Consider the following 19,326-nt stretch of genomic DNA (forward strand, 5'->3'; position numbering starts at 1 on the left):
AAGTCATGTAGCTAAACATTCTTGAGATAAACTAATTCATATATTATTTTACTAAATGTTTTAATAACACTTTCCAAGAAATCTAAATACGTGGGTCCTTTGCACAACCAGCATCTTTATCAAGTGTCATATGATGAGTTGTTGGCGTTTCTAGAGGCTCTCTGGTGAAATAATGCCATGTACAGGGAGCCAGAAGCTCAACAAAAACGTTTTTGAATTTATTGCCCTTTACAATGTTTCATATTAGGATATACATTACATTCCAGAGATGTGCTTGATTCTCAGTGTAAATAAGTAAAAATGTAAAAAGTTTGTAAGCTAGATACTTAATTTTTATGATGTTTTCCTTTTGTATTTGTATTTGGTAAAATGAGCTGAAGTTAAAAATCAAGTCTAGTAACTGCATTAATTTGGGATTTTGTATATTATTTGTCATTCTAAATATACTTTAATGTTCTTTCTTATTGATCTAATCATACTACTATAATGGGTTTTATCTATAGTGTGTCATTTCTAATCTTTCTGAAGAGCTAGGAGCTATAAGCCATCTTGAAACCTTGATTCCTTATGGTTGCTTTAGTTGCAAGTCGAACCTAGGTGAACTAGAAGTCTGAGTGATTGCTTTTCCTGGTAAATTATGAAATGGATCCTGTTGTGAAGTGAACAAATGCTAATTACCAAGTTATTAATATCTCTAATATTTATGAAGAGAATGCCTTAAATAGACCCTTTCCTTTTCTACAATACTAAATTAATTAACTCACTGCCATCAAGTTGATGCCAATTCATATTTTATAATAAGTTATCTTAATATTAGTGAATGTATAAATATCTGGGAAGTAGAGAGCCACAGATTTTAAATAGATAGTTTGGGGAAGCAAGTCTTTTTCATTGATTGACAACTCCTGTTAATATGAGCGATGTGCAAAATAATCCAGGAATTTAAAATTCCTGGCCAGATAAATTATAGTTTATGCATGCTTTTCTTAGACATTTGATTGATTTTATACTACACGGGCAATGACATTTATTGCTAGATCTATCAAAGCTTGAACACTTTATTATTTCTCTTAAATAAATATATTGTCTCTTAAATTAGAAAAGCATGTCTTGAATTTATGGACAAAATTCCATGAGAGAAAATTTTGAAAGTAAAATACTATTAGCACAGACACTTCTATATTTACAGAAAATGCCAACACAGTTTTAAAACATCAATATTCTTTTCTTAGTTGACCAAAATTAATCCAAATATAATACTAATTAATAATAAGGTAAAATTTGCTTTTAAAGTTTTGACACTGAATATGAACTAATTTTTACAGACTCATATTATTTAATATATGTGTATATATATTTCTCTTTTTCAGATTGGGGGTAATTAAATGTTCCTGATTGGGCTAATGGAAACTCCGTTAAAGGTGGCCCCTCGATCCTTTTAGCATTGTCCTTCAGAAATCTGGAAAGTTTTACACCATTGGCAAAAGGCTTTTCCAGGCCCATCCCTTCTGCACAGTTCTCGAAAGTTTGATACCACAAATAATGGAAAGAGTTATTATTGTTTCCCCCTCCCAAAAAGGTTGATTAGTTATGTTGGTGGGTAGTGTTTGAGATTCAAATCTTGGTTAGATTGTTTTTCATGACTCTTTCCTTGTTTGGATAAATCTGCATCACTGACAGTTGTTTTTAAAAAAAGCATATCTAAAACATAGGAGTCACATTAAGGAAGTTAATTTAGGGCTCTGCTTTTCTATAACACATTTAGATGTTTTAACCTGTTATCAGTACAATACTATGCTCTTTTATATTTCTGATTAACTGTTCACTGAGACACATTTTGCATGGCTCAAATACATAAGTCCTCCATTGAAGCCAGAATATACCTCCGCCCAGAGCGCCTCAGGGAACAGGTCTGACCTGCTGCTCGAGAAAGTTCGCGTCCATAATAATCCTGTAACACACTTCGACTACGCACAAATGAGCACAGGAGAACCTAAGAACGATGACACAAAACAAACAAACAAACTAAATTAACAACTGTCTCTACTCAGTCTAATAAACCAATGTAGATTTGAATAATTACTGTAATATTCATAAAAACGAGGCCAGCCTCGAAGAATAGCCCACTGTCAAAGTGCTGTCATCTCCCTTTGTGTTACTACTCTTTGTCATTGGTGAGACATTAAACACTTGACATTTACTCTCATGTCAATTTGTTTAAATTGATTTTAATTAAAAGACAGAGTCTTAACAGGCAATTCTTAGCACTGTGTTTAAGTAGTTTTTCTTTGTTGATAACAACACTTACTTAGTTGCTAATGGCATTGAGTTCTCCCTTGTGTCAGCAGAAAAAGAAGGCAAATTCCATTTCAAACTCATAAACTTTGTTTTATTCAGGTATAATCTGACCAGAAAGAAAGAACTCAATGTATGTTTATATGGACAAAATGCATAGTATCTTGGGCAAGTGCATTTTTTCCTTACATTTACCAGACTAATATTTTAGATCAGTGGTCTCAAACTTCCTAATTCTGTGACCCTTTCACACAGTTCCTCACGTTGTGGTGACCCTCCAACCATAAAATTATTTTGTTGATACTTCATAACTATAATTTTGTAATTCACTGTTCTGAATCGGGCGACCCCTGTGAAACGGTGGTTCAAGCCCCACAGATTGAGAACTGCTGATTTAGAGAGAGATCATTTGAAGCAGCAGCTATTTAAGGTGAGCAATTTATAGACTAGTATTGATTCAGGTGAGCAATTTATGGACAAGTATTGATTCAGGACAAACTGTCAATTTGCTTTCATACAAATTACTGAGAAGCGATCAGTTTGGTTATGTCCTGAGAGTTCACACATTTATGACAACCCAGCTGGACTAGTTTCTCTAGTCCTTCAAACAAACATTTATTCCCTGAATATGAAAATTAATTTTCACACATTTCTAGGCTAACTCATTTGTTCTAAACTGTTAAATACAAATAGTCTCTTACTAATGTTGTGAATAGACGACCTCATAATAAGCAGAGAAAAAACTGTAGGTATCAAGGATTTCATTTGACCTGATTCACAACAAATACTCATGGAAGCAGCAGTAAATAAAATGATGCATTGTGTTGCACAGACCTGCCTCACGACACCCTTTTTCAAGCTTTGAATAGCAAAGGTGTCGCTTTGAGGACCTAATATGTGCTGTACCCAAGCCACATGACTTTCATTCACCACCTGTGCAGGTGAAAGCTGGTCAGTGCCTAGGAGAACTCGCCAGGATTTGGTCCATTTGAATGATGGTGCTGGAGAAGAACAGTAACACAATTGACTACAAAAAGAACACATCTATACGTCTTAGTGGAAGGACAGCAAGAACGTTCCTTTATAAGCAAGGGCGGTGTCACTTCATCCCATGTATTTTGGGCGTGTTATCAGAAGAGAATGCTGCCTAGATAAGGACAGCAGGCTGGAAAAAGTGAAAGGTCACTAAAAAGGGAAGACCCCCAGAGAGATGAATTGATACAGTGACTGGGAGAAAGGCAGTCTTTGTCTAGCACACCGTGCAGCTGTTTCCAATCAAGTTTGGTGTGCCATGAAGTTCGGCAGCTAGCTGCCTGGCCAACCAGCTAGAAGAGATCCATATTTGTGCCCATTCTAACCAAAGGTGAGCCAACAGTTTGTGGAAATTGTTGAAAAATATCACAACGTCCCTTAGAAGTAAAATATAGTTGAAGATCATTCAAGCACTATTCTTGCAGTACATCAACAAGGAGCTGCCAGAATTCAAGCGGGGTTCAGAAAGGGACAAGGGATATTATTAATGACATCAGATGATCTCAGCCAAAAACAGAATGTTTTGTTTGCTTGTAGACTATACAAAGCATTCGATGCGTGAATCATAACGAGCCATAGATAACACAGAGAGGGATGGAAATTCAAGACCACGTCAGTGCGCTCACGTAAAGCCCGGACACAGACCAACCGACAGCCTTTCACAAAGAACAGGAAAATATGGTTATGAAAATGTTGGTCTACTTTGGATCTTTCTGCATACGTATTCAATCTGTACACCTCAACATAATTGACATTACCTAGAAAGCTAACAATGTCCTTTAGATTGTCGCCTCATGGAAATTAGATATTTCATGAAAACATATTTATAAATATATTTCTAAAACAATACTAATAAAAATAATGTGGAAAATTTTTTGTTTTATTCAAAAAGAAGGAGAGGCAAGCCCCCCCCCCCCGCCCCACTCCTCAATTCTAGTTTCAGGTGATGTGCATTAGGGCAATGGTAGTGGACGTTGGCATCGAATCAAGTTACATTGCTCATTACATGGGTTATTCCGTCTCCTTTGTGATTCAGTGTTTCTTTGTGAAAACAGAGAATAGTACTGTGTAACTCATGGGATTGTTATATGATTTAAATGACTCAGTCCATGGTGAATAGGAATATGAATGCTAGTCACATAAGAAATGCTCTATTATCTTTATTCTTAATCCAAATAAATAAAATACAATTATGTTACTATTAAGAATTATTTGAACTTTTATGTTTTAAGATTATATTTTTGTATGTCTAAATTCATAATTAACACATGTCTTATTAATTAAAGGAAAGAACAGCTAATATATAAGGGATTGTGTATTTCGGTTAAAAGATTTTTCGCAAACCATGACTATTTTTACACAGTCTCAATGAACTCTCTAAGAAATATTTATTTATTCTTCTCGGAAAGGCACATTAAAGGAAATTGAAAACATTACTCATTATTACTGTTTTGTACAAATTTGAGTGCCTAGATGGAGTAAGGTAACTATACATTTTAATTGTTTATTCTAATGTAACGACAGGTATATCATATCATAGAGTTAAATTTCACAACTCCATTTTAATTCAACAAAATGACCTTTATATTTAGATATATTGCTTTAAAGATTTTATCTTATGTATTTTTATCTCTTTAGAATCTATTCCCAATTGGTAATTGCATGAAATTTTCATTGCTTTGTCTTCATTACCTGGGACAAGACGTCTCCTGCTTGTTTTCACTTACCCCAAATTGGCAAGAAAACATGAACTTTAAATAAAAAAAAGTGGATACTTTTCCTTGAATAACTTTATTAATAACAGCAAGTATATGTAAGGCATGTAGTCATTTGAATATTTTTGTTTCTCAGTAGTGTTTTATTTAAAGTGAAAAAAATTAAATGTTATTTAATTTTGGCCAGTCAGTCAGCTACAGATTTGAGATCTTGGATGAGTTTGGGTTTTATTTATTTTTCTTAAGCAATAGCTAAATCTGAGGCAAATTAAGTCATATAACACATTTCCTAAACTCTTGAATTAAACTGTCTCAAAACCATTGAAATTCAAACTATTCAAAAACTATCATTATGGAAATGATGAACGCATGGATCACATTAAACAAAAGTAGTTCTAGGCGTTCAGGAGGGTTTGCCCCAAAGAGGAAGGGAGTGGGAAGAGAACACGAAGTAACAACAACAACCAGTCGTTCACAGAATTGTTTTAAAGCCTAAAGACTGGAAAGGAGAGTGAGGCAGGGGTGAATTTCCTTTTATGTGCTCTTTGAATATTAACTCAGAACTATTTATGAAGGAACTTTATTTTTTAAGAGAGTAGCATAGAGTACAATGAAAACAAAATTAATCATTTAGTTTTTTTCTAACTATATTAAAATTAAGTCGTATTTTCCGTTCGTTCTTCATACTTCTGACTGCAAGTCAACTGAGAATCTTCACATATTCTTTAAGGATTTTAATGTACTCTTTTCATTTATTTCAAAGGCAGTAGAAATTGTATATACACGTGCCTTGTTATTTACCTAGATTGCCACTGGCATTTTAATTTCATTACTTGAGAATTTATAACATTATTTTTGTGTGCACACCAAAATTATGCAGAAGTTCCCCGAGGGCCATATCCCTTCCATTTCCATGAGATTGTCACAAGCGAATCCTTCTCAAAGCAGACATCATTCCCACTGGAGGCACGTTACAACTAGCCAGCTCTGGGGACTTCCTAGTTTTTTCCAAACTAAGGTCTCTAAATGGCTATCTCACTCATTTCAAACTAGAAAATATACTTATTGAATGATTCAAGACTATGTCATGCTTTATGAAAGTTTTAATGAAGCATCGTTTAGATTAAAAAAACAAACAGAGTCGACACTATTTTGAAATGAGAGCATATGAGCCTTGGGTGGTCTGTTTGACAGTTGGCCCCTAACCTGGCTCTGGCTGAGGATACTGAGCTTCGCTATTGTCTGTTACAGCAGAGGTAGTCCATTTAATTTCACCATCTGGTGAGATCCAAGTCTGTACTCATCTTTTATGATGATGATCGAAGGTCATTTACAGTGATTCAGGAACGTGTCAGGTAAAATTCTGCTATCAGATTTCCAGGATTGTTTTCCATCATTGTCCCAACTACTGACTTTTGTCCTTGTAACTTTCACATCCCATTCCAGTAATTATCAGTGGCCCTGGAATGCATGTTTGAATACAGAAGTCGATGGAAATATTCTCTATTTTCATGACTGATTTTAGTGGTCGGTAGATAAATTTGACTAATAGTCATGTTAAGTGATTTTTCTTGTAGGCTTACATAGGAATATTATCCTATCACAGACAACAGTGTACTTAAGGATAGATCTAAAATGTTCTTTTTAACAATGAATGTGACACCACCCATTATTAATTTGCCTGTGTCCTCATAGGACACCCTATGATTGTTTGATTTAAAATAGATAGTACAGGTCTATTTCGTTAGCTAATAGTTAGCATAGGACTGTGGTGGCACTTTCAGGAAATTTTGGGCAGCTAAATATGAGCTCAGCATTTAAACGACCAGCTTCTCCACTGGAGAGAAGTGAGGTTACCTTTTTCAGAAACCTTCCTCCCCTTCCAGGTGTGGAACTCTCCCTTGTGGCACAATTTTCAGCAAAACAGCAGACAGCCTTTCAGGTAAATAATAGCGCTCATTTGTATGCCCACTTCACTACTGGCAAACATATGGGATGAAATGAGCAAACTTACCCAGGAACAAAATTCAGAAGGATGAAGAAAGAAGGACGAAGATAAAGAGGAGACACAGGAGGGAGAAGGAGACTTGAGGTTACATTGAGGGGATTGCAGTGAATGAATGAAATAAATGTGTGTGTGCATTGTTGGACGTAAAACGGATGATCTGCTCTGTAAATCTTCAACTATTTCACAGTAAAATGTTTCAAATAATAAAAATGATAATGAAATATATTTCCCTAGTGGCCCAATAGTTAATTACTTGACCGCTAGCCAGAGAGCAGTGGTTTGAAATGTATATATTTGTTTATATCTGCATATGCACACATATGTCGGTAGACACACATACATAGATATGGTCAAGTCAGTTCTGACTCGTGTAGACCCTATGTGCAACAGAAGGACACACTGCCAGGCTCTGTGCCATCCTCACACTCTTTCTTAACTTGAGCTCATGGTTGCAGCCACTACGTCAATCCATCTGGTCCCAGGCCTTCCTCTTTCCCCTGCCCCTCTACTCTACCAAGCCTGATGTCCTTCTCCAGGGGCTGGTCTCTTCTGACAACTTGGCCAAATCACCTGAGACTAAGTCCCACCATCCTTGCCTCTAAGGAGCATTCTGGTTGTACTTCTTCCAAGATAGATTTGTTTGTTCTTTAGGCAGTCCATGACACTTAAATTCTCCGTCTGCAGTATAATTTAAGTGCATCGACTCTTCTTGCTTATTCATTGTTAACTTTCACATGTATATGAGGCAATTGAGAATACCATGGCTTGGATCCAGGGCACCTTAGTCAACAAAGTAACATCCTTGCTTTTCAGCACTTTAAGGAGGCCTTATGCAAAAGATTTACCCAATACAGAGCATTGTTCAATCTATTGACTGTTGATTCTATAAGCTTTGATTGTAGATCTGAGAAAGATGAAATCCTTGCCAACTTCAATCTTTTCTCTGGTTAGCATGATGTTACCTATTCATCAGTTGTGAGGATTTTGGTTTTCTGTATATTGAGTAACAATCCCTTCTGAAGGCTGCGTTCCTGATCTTCAGCAAATGCTCCCCCCGCTTGCCTGTCAGGTTGTCATGCTCTGTTGCCTTGTGTTCGTTCTGATGCTGGCAGCTCTGTCACTGGTATTTCCAGTGCCAACACGCTTTCCCAAACGGACCAGATTTCAGATTCAGAACAGACTGAAGAATGAACAGGCTGTCCACTTCTTCTGAGGACAAGCGCTGGAAAATCTCATAGATAGCATCCAAATGCATAAGTGGTTCACACCAATATATATGCCATTTGTATTTTTGGCAATTAATCCGTGATGAAAGGTCATAGAAAATAAATTTGCTTTGCATAGCACAGTTTAAGTTAATAAAAAAACCAACAAATTATGGGGATTGTATAGGTTAGCCATTGGGCGTCTAACCACAAGGTCAATGGTTAGAATCCAGCAGTAGATTTGAGGGATAAAGACAAGGCTGTTTGCTCCAGAAGGTCTTGGAAACTCCATATTATTGCAGTTATTGTGGTTTGATTTTGGATAAAGGAGTGTTTCAAGACAATCCAAAGTCTCTGAAGGATCCAATGTACCACTAAAATAATGTCCACTCTTTTTAATCTGTTCATTCAAAGACCTTCACCTTGTCTTCTGGTTTCCTTACCACTCACCCCAGCCTCCCTTTTCCCTTTCTTTTTTTTACTTCATCCTATGGTTTCTGCTTGATTCTTCTTTTACTTCATAGCAGAATTCAAATATCTCCTACATTTATTTTTGATTCTCACCCTACCGTTGTGGAATTTAGTATTTTATATCTAAGATTCTTTAGAATACTATTAATGATGATCTCATGTTTTTATTCTAGCTTTTTAGATGTTTATCATAGCAAACATAATTGTATATGACATGCATATTCAAGTGTCATCCAGTCAATGACAGCTCTTAGCAACCTTCTGTATAACTTGTACTATACTGTGGGTGATTGTACCTTTCCAGTCCATCTGATCGAATTTCAGGTCATCGAAAGTCATCTTAGAACCTTATGTCCAAATGCCTATTGAGGACTCATCAAAAAGAGTCCTAGTGGAGACGTGGTTACCTGTGCAGTAACTAATTAAGGATACAGGAGCCCTGGTGGCATCGTGGTTACTCATTGCGCTGCTAACTGCAAGGTCAGCAGTTTGAAACCACCAGCCACTTTGAGGGAGAAAGGGAAGATCTCTAAGCCTGTAAACAGTTACAGACTTGGAAACTCAAAAGGGCAGTTCAACCATGTGAGACAGAATTGACTTGATTCCAATGGTTTTTTGGTGTTTGTTGGTTTGAACCCGCGTGTACTCTGTGGGATAATGATGTGACAGTATACTTACATCAAGACACAGTAGATGGATGGATGGACTGCGATAAGAGTTGTATGAACCCCCATAAAAATGATTTTAAAAAAGAGTGATAGACTTGGTAACCCTACTCTAATCTGTTGGGTGGCTATGAACCAGAATTGACTTGATAATTTGGGTTTGGCTTATAATTGAAGATAAAGAAAAAACAAAACACATAAAGATGGAAGGTGATTTGAAGAAGGCAATAGATACAGAAGTAAAGAAAGGAATTGGCAGCATAGGTCACTGGCAGCGATTGTGAGGAAGATCCTACTACATAGGAGAATGTTATTACAGTTACCCTTCACTATCTAGCATTATTACTTATCATCAATATAAGTAATATAATGGTTAAATTTTTTGTTCAACAAACTATAATACTAGGTTATGACTAGGAATCATGTTTACAGTTGATACTCATTTTGATATATGATTCGTAATAAACATTCTAATGTGCAAAGTCTAGGTCATTGTTTATCTTTCGATCTTTAATAAAAGACATACAAATTAAAACAAATCTATTTGAAGGCAGAAATGAATGCAATTACTTTTTGTGCAAATTTGTACAATCTTGGTGAAAGGAATTATCTCTAGATATCTAATAGAAAGGTTAGGTGGAAATAATGAAGTAGAGATTATTCTCATACTTGACAATGTTTTTCCTCATCCTTTCCCTTTTATATTCTAGGCACAGTATATTTAATTAAAGCAGTCTGTGTAAATTTGTTCAGGAGAGAAAGCAGAAAATGCTAAATGACTTCTGGAATTCTATTGTCTGTGTTGACTTAATGAACAATGTGAATCAGACATTTCGCATAATGTAATGAAACCCTTCATTAGTAGGAAATGACATTTGTATTCTATATTAAACAAGTCTTCTGTGACTGCAAAGTAACCCTCTTAATGTGCTTAAAATTAGTAGCAATTTATTTAGCTTTATTGGGTGGTTGCCTATTGCTCTGCTGTTGGCATTTCTCTCTCACAAACACACATAGTATTTCAATTGTTGCACAGACTAAGTTTCAACAACTGCCTTAACTAGCATGGTGCCTTTTAAAATCCCTCTTAACACTTGCACTTTTGCCACCCTGCAGCTGACCAAACAGGAATGTTGTTCATAGGAGATGCAGTTGTGCAGGTCAGTATTTTAATACTTGTTTGTGGTATTTTTATCTCAACTTCATTATTTGATTTTTACCTTCAAAATTCTTAATTTGTCATTTATTTAGGTTAATGGCATTAATGTAGAAAGTGCAACCCATGAAGAAGTGGTAAGTGTGCTACGTTTTATGCTTTTGTTCTATTTACTCCAAGTACTCTTATACGCAAAGTGCTTTCCTCTCTAAATGCATATGCCACTGAATACAATCATAGATACAGAATTTTAGACTTCCAAAGAAGAGCTTAAATTATTTAGTAAATTTTAAATGATCTTTATTAAATACTTATTATGTGCAATGTAATATGCTTGACACTTTATATACATGGTAGTGAATTATCCAGAATACTCAAGAGCTAAATTTATTATGCTTATTATAATATGAGACATTTGACATTCCTCATGTGTTTAATAATTTTGCATAGATTTCCTGGATGACGGTAGTCAGAGCTAAGAACAGAATCTGTCACAAATTTTCTATAGAAGCTCGTCACACCATCTAGAACCTCAGTGATATCAAGGCCTCTATTACATATTAGCTTTGTCTAGTAAATTTTGAGTTGGTGGGTAAGTCACAAAATATTTCTGTAAAAGCACAGAAACCTTATTAAAAAAACATATCACAATAAGTTGTTGTTGATAGATCCTTCATGCAGGGCTCTCTCCTTCTGAGGCTCTGTCCACATAGCTCTAACCCTCCCCCAGTGAATTCTCTGCACTTCAGTTTATGCCACATCAAAGTGGCAGATGTAGCATCTGCAGGAGACACAGATCGTGTTACTTTTCAAGGTTATTTGAGTCTGGAAACAAAAAGAAGTCTAAAGTGGGAGAGATGATGGCTGTAAAGCAGATGTGGTAAGGATTCCTAACCAAAGAACACAGGTCTTTCTAACCTTGAAACATCAGCAGGTCCATTGTGGTGCTTGGGAAAAGGTGCCTCAGTTACACTTTCCTCACCAACGTCGTTTCCCACTGCCTTAGAACCCCTTCTGAATGAAGGTGTGTGACTGTCCTGTGCCTTTTGGGAAAATCTATCGAGATTGCTTCTTTGTAATAATAATAATAAATAACGATAATAATAAAGTTGCCATAATTTTCTTAGCTGAATTCCATGCTGCCTTTAGTGAAACTGGCTCATTGGACACCCTCAGAGCCTCCCTGTAGATTGGCCCATATTTTTAAGCACCCAGAATAGAATAAAAGGAGAAAGATGAGGCTTTATATTCCTGTAAAAATGTACAGCCTCAGAAATCTACAAGGGCAGTTCTATGCTATAATCTAGGGGCACATGGAGTTTGGATCCATTTGATGGTAGTGAGTTTGAGTTTTTAATGATACTAAAACAAGGATATTACCAAAGAAACCTGTCTGCCTTCCACTTCTCATAGACACTCTTTTAAACGTCTTGTTTGGAAGAAGCATGTGTGTATGCAAGAACTGGAACTTAGTAGTAACATGTTTCTCCTGGCTCTCACATAAGCTATATCCCATAGGGCAGTGTTTCTCAGAGTCTGAGAAAACACTCTGGGATGCATAGGAAGGATACAGGCATGCTGCAAAAATAGCATCCTTTATCCTGTATTATCACCTTTATTACTGACCTTTCTAATTGCCTGGGAATATTGAATAACTGTGTCTGCGAAGGAGCAGCTGGCCAAGTAACTTTGGTAATCTCTGCCTTACAGGATGTGGCACGATATGCATATCTCTATCTATGTCTGTATATCATTATTACATAAGATGATGATATGTCAGAATTTTAGTTAAAAATGTTTTACCCCACTTCTTTCATGGTGGTGCACTTTATTTAAGTGTCTTGTTTGTTTAGGTTCTGGTGATGGAAATAAAGGCAAAGAAAAAATCTAGCCTTCAATACTCATATACTATTGTATGGTGACTTGATGCCGTGTAAATATGTGACCCAAGGGCAGTGGAAGCAGAAGGAGTGGATTGGAGGCAAAGGGGCAAAGCTAGAGAAGACGGACTGAAACCTAAAGAATGAGATGTGCGAAGAAATAAAGAAATAACTTCTACTCTGGTACAGATAAGAACTCGCAACACAGGGAATCCAGAATAGATAAACATCACAGGAACAATAATGAGAGTAGTGACACCATACTGGGAGGAGAAGGGCAACGTGGGGGATAAAGGTGGAACCAATCACAATGGTCGACATGTAACTGCTTCCCAGGGCGATGAACAACAGGGAGACAGTGGTTGGTGTAATCCATGAAAAGAATAATAATTCATAATTTATCGTAGGTTCATGAGGGAGTCAGGATGCGAGAGGGGCAGAAATGAGCTAAGACTAGGCTCAAGTAGAAAGAAAATGATGATGGCAACAAGTGTCCAAATGGGTTTGATACGATGGATGTATGCATGGATTGTGATAAGATCTGTAAGAACCCCCAATAGAATTATCTAGAAAAGAAAGAAATATCAGGGAAAACAATAATTTCTACCCAAGTTTTCATTCTTAGTGTTGCAAAGCCATATCAGAATTGAAAGAAAGGGAGTGCGCCCCGGATACCTTCTGAAGGTCTCACCCCAATAACTCCATCACGGAAGCTTGTGGCTTAAGCGAAGCATGTGTGACTCTGGAAGTGGAGCTGTGTCAATATCTGATTGATGCAAATATCCTTCGATCCAACCTATCAAATTATATGTCCTCCTCCAATGGCAAATATACAGAGGATTGGAGAATTTTTAATGAGATGTACGCTCAATTTTTCAGATTTATAAAAGTCACAAATAATGCTACATTTGTAAAAACACCTCATAAATCATATGGGTTTCCTTTTTGTTATTTTAGAGGAAAATCTAGCTTCAATTAATTCTAAAAGAAATATGTCAGCTCTGCTCAAATTAATTTTAAGACTTATCAAAAAATCAATCTTAACCACCCCTTACGCTGTCTCCAATTTCAGGGAAGTTTTACTGTATTAGTGTAACAATTTCCCCCTTTGTTAAACATAAATCTGTGTACCTTTATCTAAAAGTAATCGTAGATCGACTGTGAAATAGAGTAAACTGTCCTCAAATTTACTCGGCTAACTGTGATATAAATATGTCACCACTGAGAAAAAGGAGAATTGTTCATATTGTCTATTTTAATTAAAATATAAAACCAAAAAATCAGATGTAGTTGAGTTGCATCTTCGGAGGAAGCTGCCGACTCCACATAGAACATGCTTGTCTTGGGCAGAAGTCCGGGCTAATCTAGGCTTCTCAGAGTCACACATGCTACACCCTCTACTGCTGCCTTTGCCAAAATTCCTGCCTGCAGACCCAAAACAGTGATCTCGTCAGGTCCAGACAGGAATCTCATTCTGTTCTTGAATCACTTATGGAAATATAAGAAAGAAAAAGATATCTTAAATGTTAAACTTAGACAGTGCAATCAAATATTATGTCTAGTCTGATTTTTTTTTAGTCTAGTTTCTTCTAAGTGTAGCGGAGGAGCCCTGGCGGCATAATGGCTGTACATTGGATTGCAATTCCCATGGTGAGCAGTTCAAAACCACCTGCCTCTGCAAAAGAAAGACTGGGCTGATTTCCACTAGTCCCTGACATACCCACCCAAACTACTTGCTGTATACCTCCAAGCCCACCCTTGCATTGGTTCCTAAAGTGGAAGATACTAACCCTGGGTGATAGAATGATCTAGGGAGGCTGCAATAGCAGATGAAAACCCAAACCAAACTAACTCATTGACTCAGTGCCAACTCTTAGCAGTCCTGTAGGACAGGATTTAGAACTGCCCCTGTGAGCTTCTGAGACTAGAACTGTAATGGGAGCAGAAAGCCCACCTTTCTCCCAAGGAGCAGCTGGAGATTTCGGACTACTGACCTTGCAGCTTGCAGCCCAGTACTTAACCCCTGCACCATCAGATCCCCGGCAAAGCCGATACCCACCCCTTAGCCTACATCGCAGGCTATAATCTTTTCATTGCGGAGGGGCACTGAGTAATTTTTTTTTCTTTCCGGAAAAGTGAACAATAATGCCAAATAAGTTTGGGAACCTATGCCTTACTGGCTGTATTTCTTAGAAGATTCTAATATTTTATAATGATATAATTGAGTTATTTGTTTTTTCAACATAATGTAGTGTATTGTACGAGCTTTGGTGGCATAGTGGCACACATTTTGCTGCTAACCGCAAGGTCAGTAGTTCCAAATGACCACTCACTCCTAAGGAGAAAGATAAAGCTTTCTAGTCCCATTATATATAACGATAGGGAAATAAGTCTATGTACTTATATTTATATGCTAAGTATTAAAGCAGCAGATGGACATTGGGTTTCAACTCAAGTACTCCCTTAGCACAAGAACACTTTTTTCTAATAACCTGGCATTCCATGATGCTCATCTTCCACACACGATCGCTGAAGATAAAATGGGTACATAAGCAAATGTGGTGAAGAAAGCTGGTGGTGCCCGGTTATCAAAAGATATAGCGTCTGGGGTCTTAAAGGCTTGAGGAGAAATAAGTGGCCATTTAGCCGAGAAGCAACAAAGCCAACATGGAAGAACCACAGCAGCCTGTGTGATCATGAGGTGTTGATGGAACCAGGTATCAGGCATCAAAGACCCAGAATAAAAAATCATATCAACGTGAATGAGGTGGGGGGGGGGTGCAGAGTGGAGAACCAAAGTCCATCTGTAGATAGTTGGACATCCCTCACAGAAGGGTCACAAGTAATAGACGAGTCAGTCAGGGTGCAATATAACACCAATGAAATATACAACTTTCCTCCAGTTCTTTAATGCTCCCCTCTCCCCTACTATCATAACCTCAATTCTACCTTACAAATCTGGCTAGACCAGAGCATGTACACCGGTACAGATAAGACCTTGTAATACAGAGAATCCAACACAGAAAAATCCCTCAGGACCAATAATGAGATTAGAGATACAGGAGGGTAAGGGGAAGGAGGTGGGGGTGGGAGGAGATGGCGGAGAAAGAGGGAACCAAAAAAAAAGAAAGACTGGGCTTGCGAAGTCGGCATCCATAAGCAAAGTCAAATAAGGGCAGGCCATCCATAAAGTCTGCAGCAATATGCACCAATTCACAAGCTCAAAAAGCATTTCTGTTCACCTGGTTGGGTTCTGGTCAACTTAGTGCAGGCTGCCTCACTTAGCCTCACCAGGATGTCCACTGATCGCCTTGCCTTAAGACCATGGACTTGTCACAAATTCTGAACAACCCTATCCCTTTTGGGCTAGGTCATGAACTTGAGACCAATCAACATGCTCTCATCTTCTCAGGTTGTCATCCAATGAATATGAAATATTTATCTTCAGATAAAGTTATTTCAAATTTAATAATGCATTTTCTGGAAGTGATGTTGATTACCATGCTTTTGTTTTATATTTTAAAGGTTTAGCCTCTCAGAGCATAAATGAATGGATGTGACATATTACTGTGGTCAGCAACACAATTCCATGATCTCCATGTACAGAAAGTCACTGACATTTCACTGTGATATCACAAATCCACTTGCTCCATGTACAGCAAATACATTTCTAAACAGGAGTTTTTGATATTGAGTAGAATCCTGCATTCCTATCACTCCATGGTTATTCATTTAATTAATGTTTATAAAGTGTCTTACGTTAAAAAATAAGACAATATTCTTCATCACCTATAAGCATGGTTTCTATCTTCAAGAATGGGTATGGTCTAATTAGGAAACAGTAAATTCTATCAAACAGTCTTAAATACAATTGGAATATATGAAACTTTAGGTCAAGTACAAGCGAGTCATTAGGGGTTGAGAGTGCAAGTCACTCCTTCAGACTTACTGTGACACTACCCTCTGAATCACAGATAATTATTGAATTCCTCTTCATCCTGATAGCATCTCATGTATGAGTATTTTAATGTATATCTTTTCTCCTTCCTCCTTGTCAGAGTTAATTTTGTCGATACCTATAGGAGAAACTGTCCAGAAACTTGGTCATAAAAAACTAAAAGGAGATGTTCCCTTGGTGTAATATTAAGCAGCAAACTAGAATCCATTTTCAAATAAGAAACAAAGTAATTTATTATACATAGCTGACGGATTATTTACAGAAGTCACGATCAATCTCTGCCACACAGATGTATCTATACTATAAGCCTGGGAAAGCAACACCTTCCCCTCCCCCCACCATTATCTACAAACAACTTCGGTTCATTCAGCACCAAGTCTCATTCATTCCCAGACCTTTAAACTAATGAAGTTCAAGATTGTGAAAATGATCAAATAAATAACAGTCATAAGTCAGGGCTGCAGAAGGAGTGTCACTGTAGTCGGCATAGTAGGCGCCATGAGAATGGAAGCTAGATTCCCATGCACCTTTTTCCCATTGATCCCGTCAAGCCCAATCTCGAAGCTATGACTTGAGCTTGATGATAAGCCTACTCACACCTGATTTTTATTGCTTTGTGGAAGAGATAAGACTCGGATCCTGATGAACAGTTATGTTGCAGTATAACTTGATGCCTCATTGTCAAGTGTTTCCATTATAAAGGTTAAGTAACAAGTTATGAGCTTCTTATGAGTAAGAATATTTATCAGTAGAGGTTGACGTGGCTTTGTTCTAAAACATTAAAATGCAGTAGGCTATTATACTATGAAATTCATCCAGAAGCTTCATCAAACACTCCTGTTTGCCACTGAATTTTCAGAACAGTTAGATCTTGAAATCTAATTTGAACATTGCCAAGTTGATAGCCGCTCTTAAGATGGAAGGATGGACATAATTCAGTGCCTTCTTCAAAGTGGTAGCATGATTAACTGATAGATGGGAGTGGGAGGGGAGTAGCATGACCACTTAAAATAGATATTCCACCAGGGGCCAAAGAGATCGATAGTATTGATAGATTCTGAGTTGTGGTTGTGAGTGTTTCAACATGCAGCAGCTGGTTCTTTCATTTGGACAGGATAGCTTGACATGAGCCAGATCTCCAGGTGCCTTCTTTTTTTCCCACTAAATATTCAGACTTGTATATTCTTGTAGAAGTCATTTCTCACTCTGTACTGTTTTTGGGGGGTTATTTTTGGTTTTTCTTTTTTTTTTGCCTTACCAAATTGTTTAAGGAATTGCCTTTCTTTCTATCCTAGTTTATTCAACATAAGATCATCAATGTAGGAAGTCAACATAATTTCTTGTACAAATGTGAGTGTATTCATTTTCCTGTACACTAGAGAAATAGAGAATGATGGGAAATTGACATGTTCCTGATGTAAGATAGTCAAGATCAACTACTGTTATTAATAAAGCATACTGTTTATTGTGGTGGCTGACAGTTGTATATCAAGAATTGTAGATCAGAAATAATTGTGATATGCTACAGGAAAGAGAATGCATCTGGGATTGCAGTTGTAATGGAAACCATTTATTTATATCTATGATTATTCAGTAATTATGAATAATTCATTTTCTTTCTACATGATCCAGATAATTATGTTGAATAGGAATGTAGCAAAATTTGCCATTTCTACACTTTTAATGGTGCCACTGACTTTCAGATTAATCCAAAGTATATGTTTCAGGTTTGTTGGTTTGGAAAATGGAAAACATATTAAGTGTTTACACTTTACGTTTCTGTGTATAAACATTCTTTCTCTGTGGGTCAGCAAATGATAGTACATAGTCCAATAGCACATACATTTTCACCTCTCTGTTCATAAAGGGAAATAATAACCATTGATTAGGTTAAGGGCTTTGAGGCCTACTGGAAGATGGACTCAAGCTAGAAGGCAATTTCACTTGAGCTACACAAAGATACTCCTTTGCCTGGTGAGCCATAGCCTCATGTCATATCCCCAGGGAATATCATCACTTCACTGGCTAATTACAATGTGAAATTCTTCACTGAGACAGATTGACACAATAGCCACATCAAAGGATATGGTGCAGGGCTAAGCAGTTTTGCTCTTGCCAGAGAGTTTTGTTATCACAATAAACAGTCAGTACTAGAAAATTGAGTTAGAGAATAATTTTTAGTCAAGAAGCTAACTACAGTCTCTGCTTAATTGACCTAGAGATTTTCATTTATACAGATAAATTAGGGCTGTAATACACGCCTTTCTATTTCAATCCAAGAAGAATTAAAGTTGTTAGCCCATGCACATCTGCTTTGATGACTGCTCCAGCCCAGTTTCACATTAGAGGAAACAAGGCATCTTGAGATTCCAGCATCTCCTTCAGAGTCAGGGAACTCATTCAGTTTTACCGAGCCCACTATTGTCCCTAGTTAGCAGAAAACTGATGCCAGAGACTTTCAAGGATGCTGCCTCTTTTCCCATTTAGATGTTTCTCTCGATTTTTGGCAAACGAAAATTTGGCAACTCTGGACCCTCCCTAGAGTTGGCTGATGGAATCATTTTATATCTGTAGCTTTTTGGATTCCCTCTTTTATAGAATTCAAGGCAAGTCTGACCACATAAACTGGACGTTATTTTGCTGCCATAAGTAAATATTTAACCCAAATGTGTTAGTGTGGGAAGACTAGAGAAACAAATTCAGAGACACTCATGTGTATGCAAGAGAGAATTTATATCAAGAAGTAATTATGCATAAATAAGACATCCCAGCTGAGTCCAGATCAAGTTCATAAGTTTGATATTTAGCCCATGAATTCCTCTTCAGGGAGACTCATGAAGCACATGATGCCAAAGGCAAGAAGATCACAAGCCAGTGCTTGAAAAGTCAAGTGGATCCAATGGCAGTACACACATCGCCAGGGCTCTGGCTTCCATTAGCA

General features: G+C 37.1%; 1 protein-coding gene across 1 annotated transcript in view; it reads left to right on the forward strand.

The window, feature by feature from the left end:
* The window catches only part of SNTG2 (syntrophin gamma 2), a 553,256-nt gene that overhangs the window by 200,995 nt on the left and 332,935 nt on the right, over nucleotides 1-19,326 (forward strand). Inside the window, exons 5-6 of the mRNA XM_075555664.1 lie at nucleotides 10,508-10,551; nucleotides 10,643-10,684. Coding sequence (XP_075411779.1) covers nucleotides 10,508-10,551; nucleotides 10,643-10,684 — 86 coding nt within the window. The remainder of the gene's footprint in view (nucleotides 1-10,507; nucleotides 10,552-10,642; nucleotides 10,685-19,326) is intronic.

The sequence above is a fragment of the Tenrec ecaudatus genome, chromosome 8 (assembly GCF_050624435.1).
Source record: "Tenrec ecaudatus isolate mTenEca1 chromosome 8, mTenEca1.hap1, whole genome shotgun sequence".
NCBI classification, from domain to species: Eukaryota; Metazoa; Chordata; class Mammalia; order Afrosoricida; family Tenrecidae; genus Tenrec; species Tenrec ecaudatus.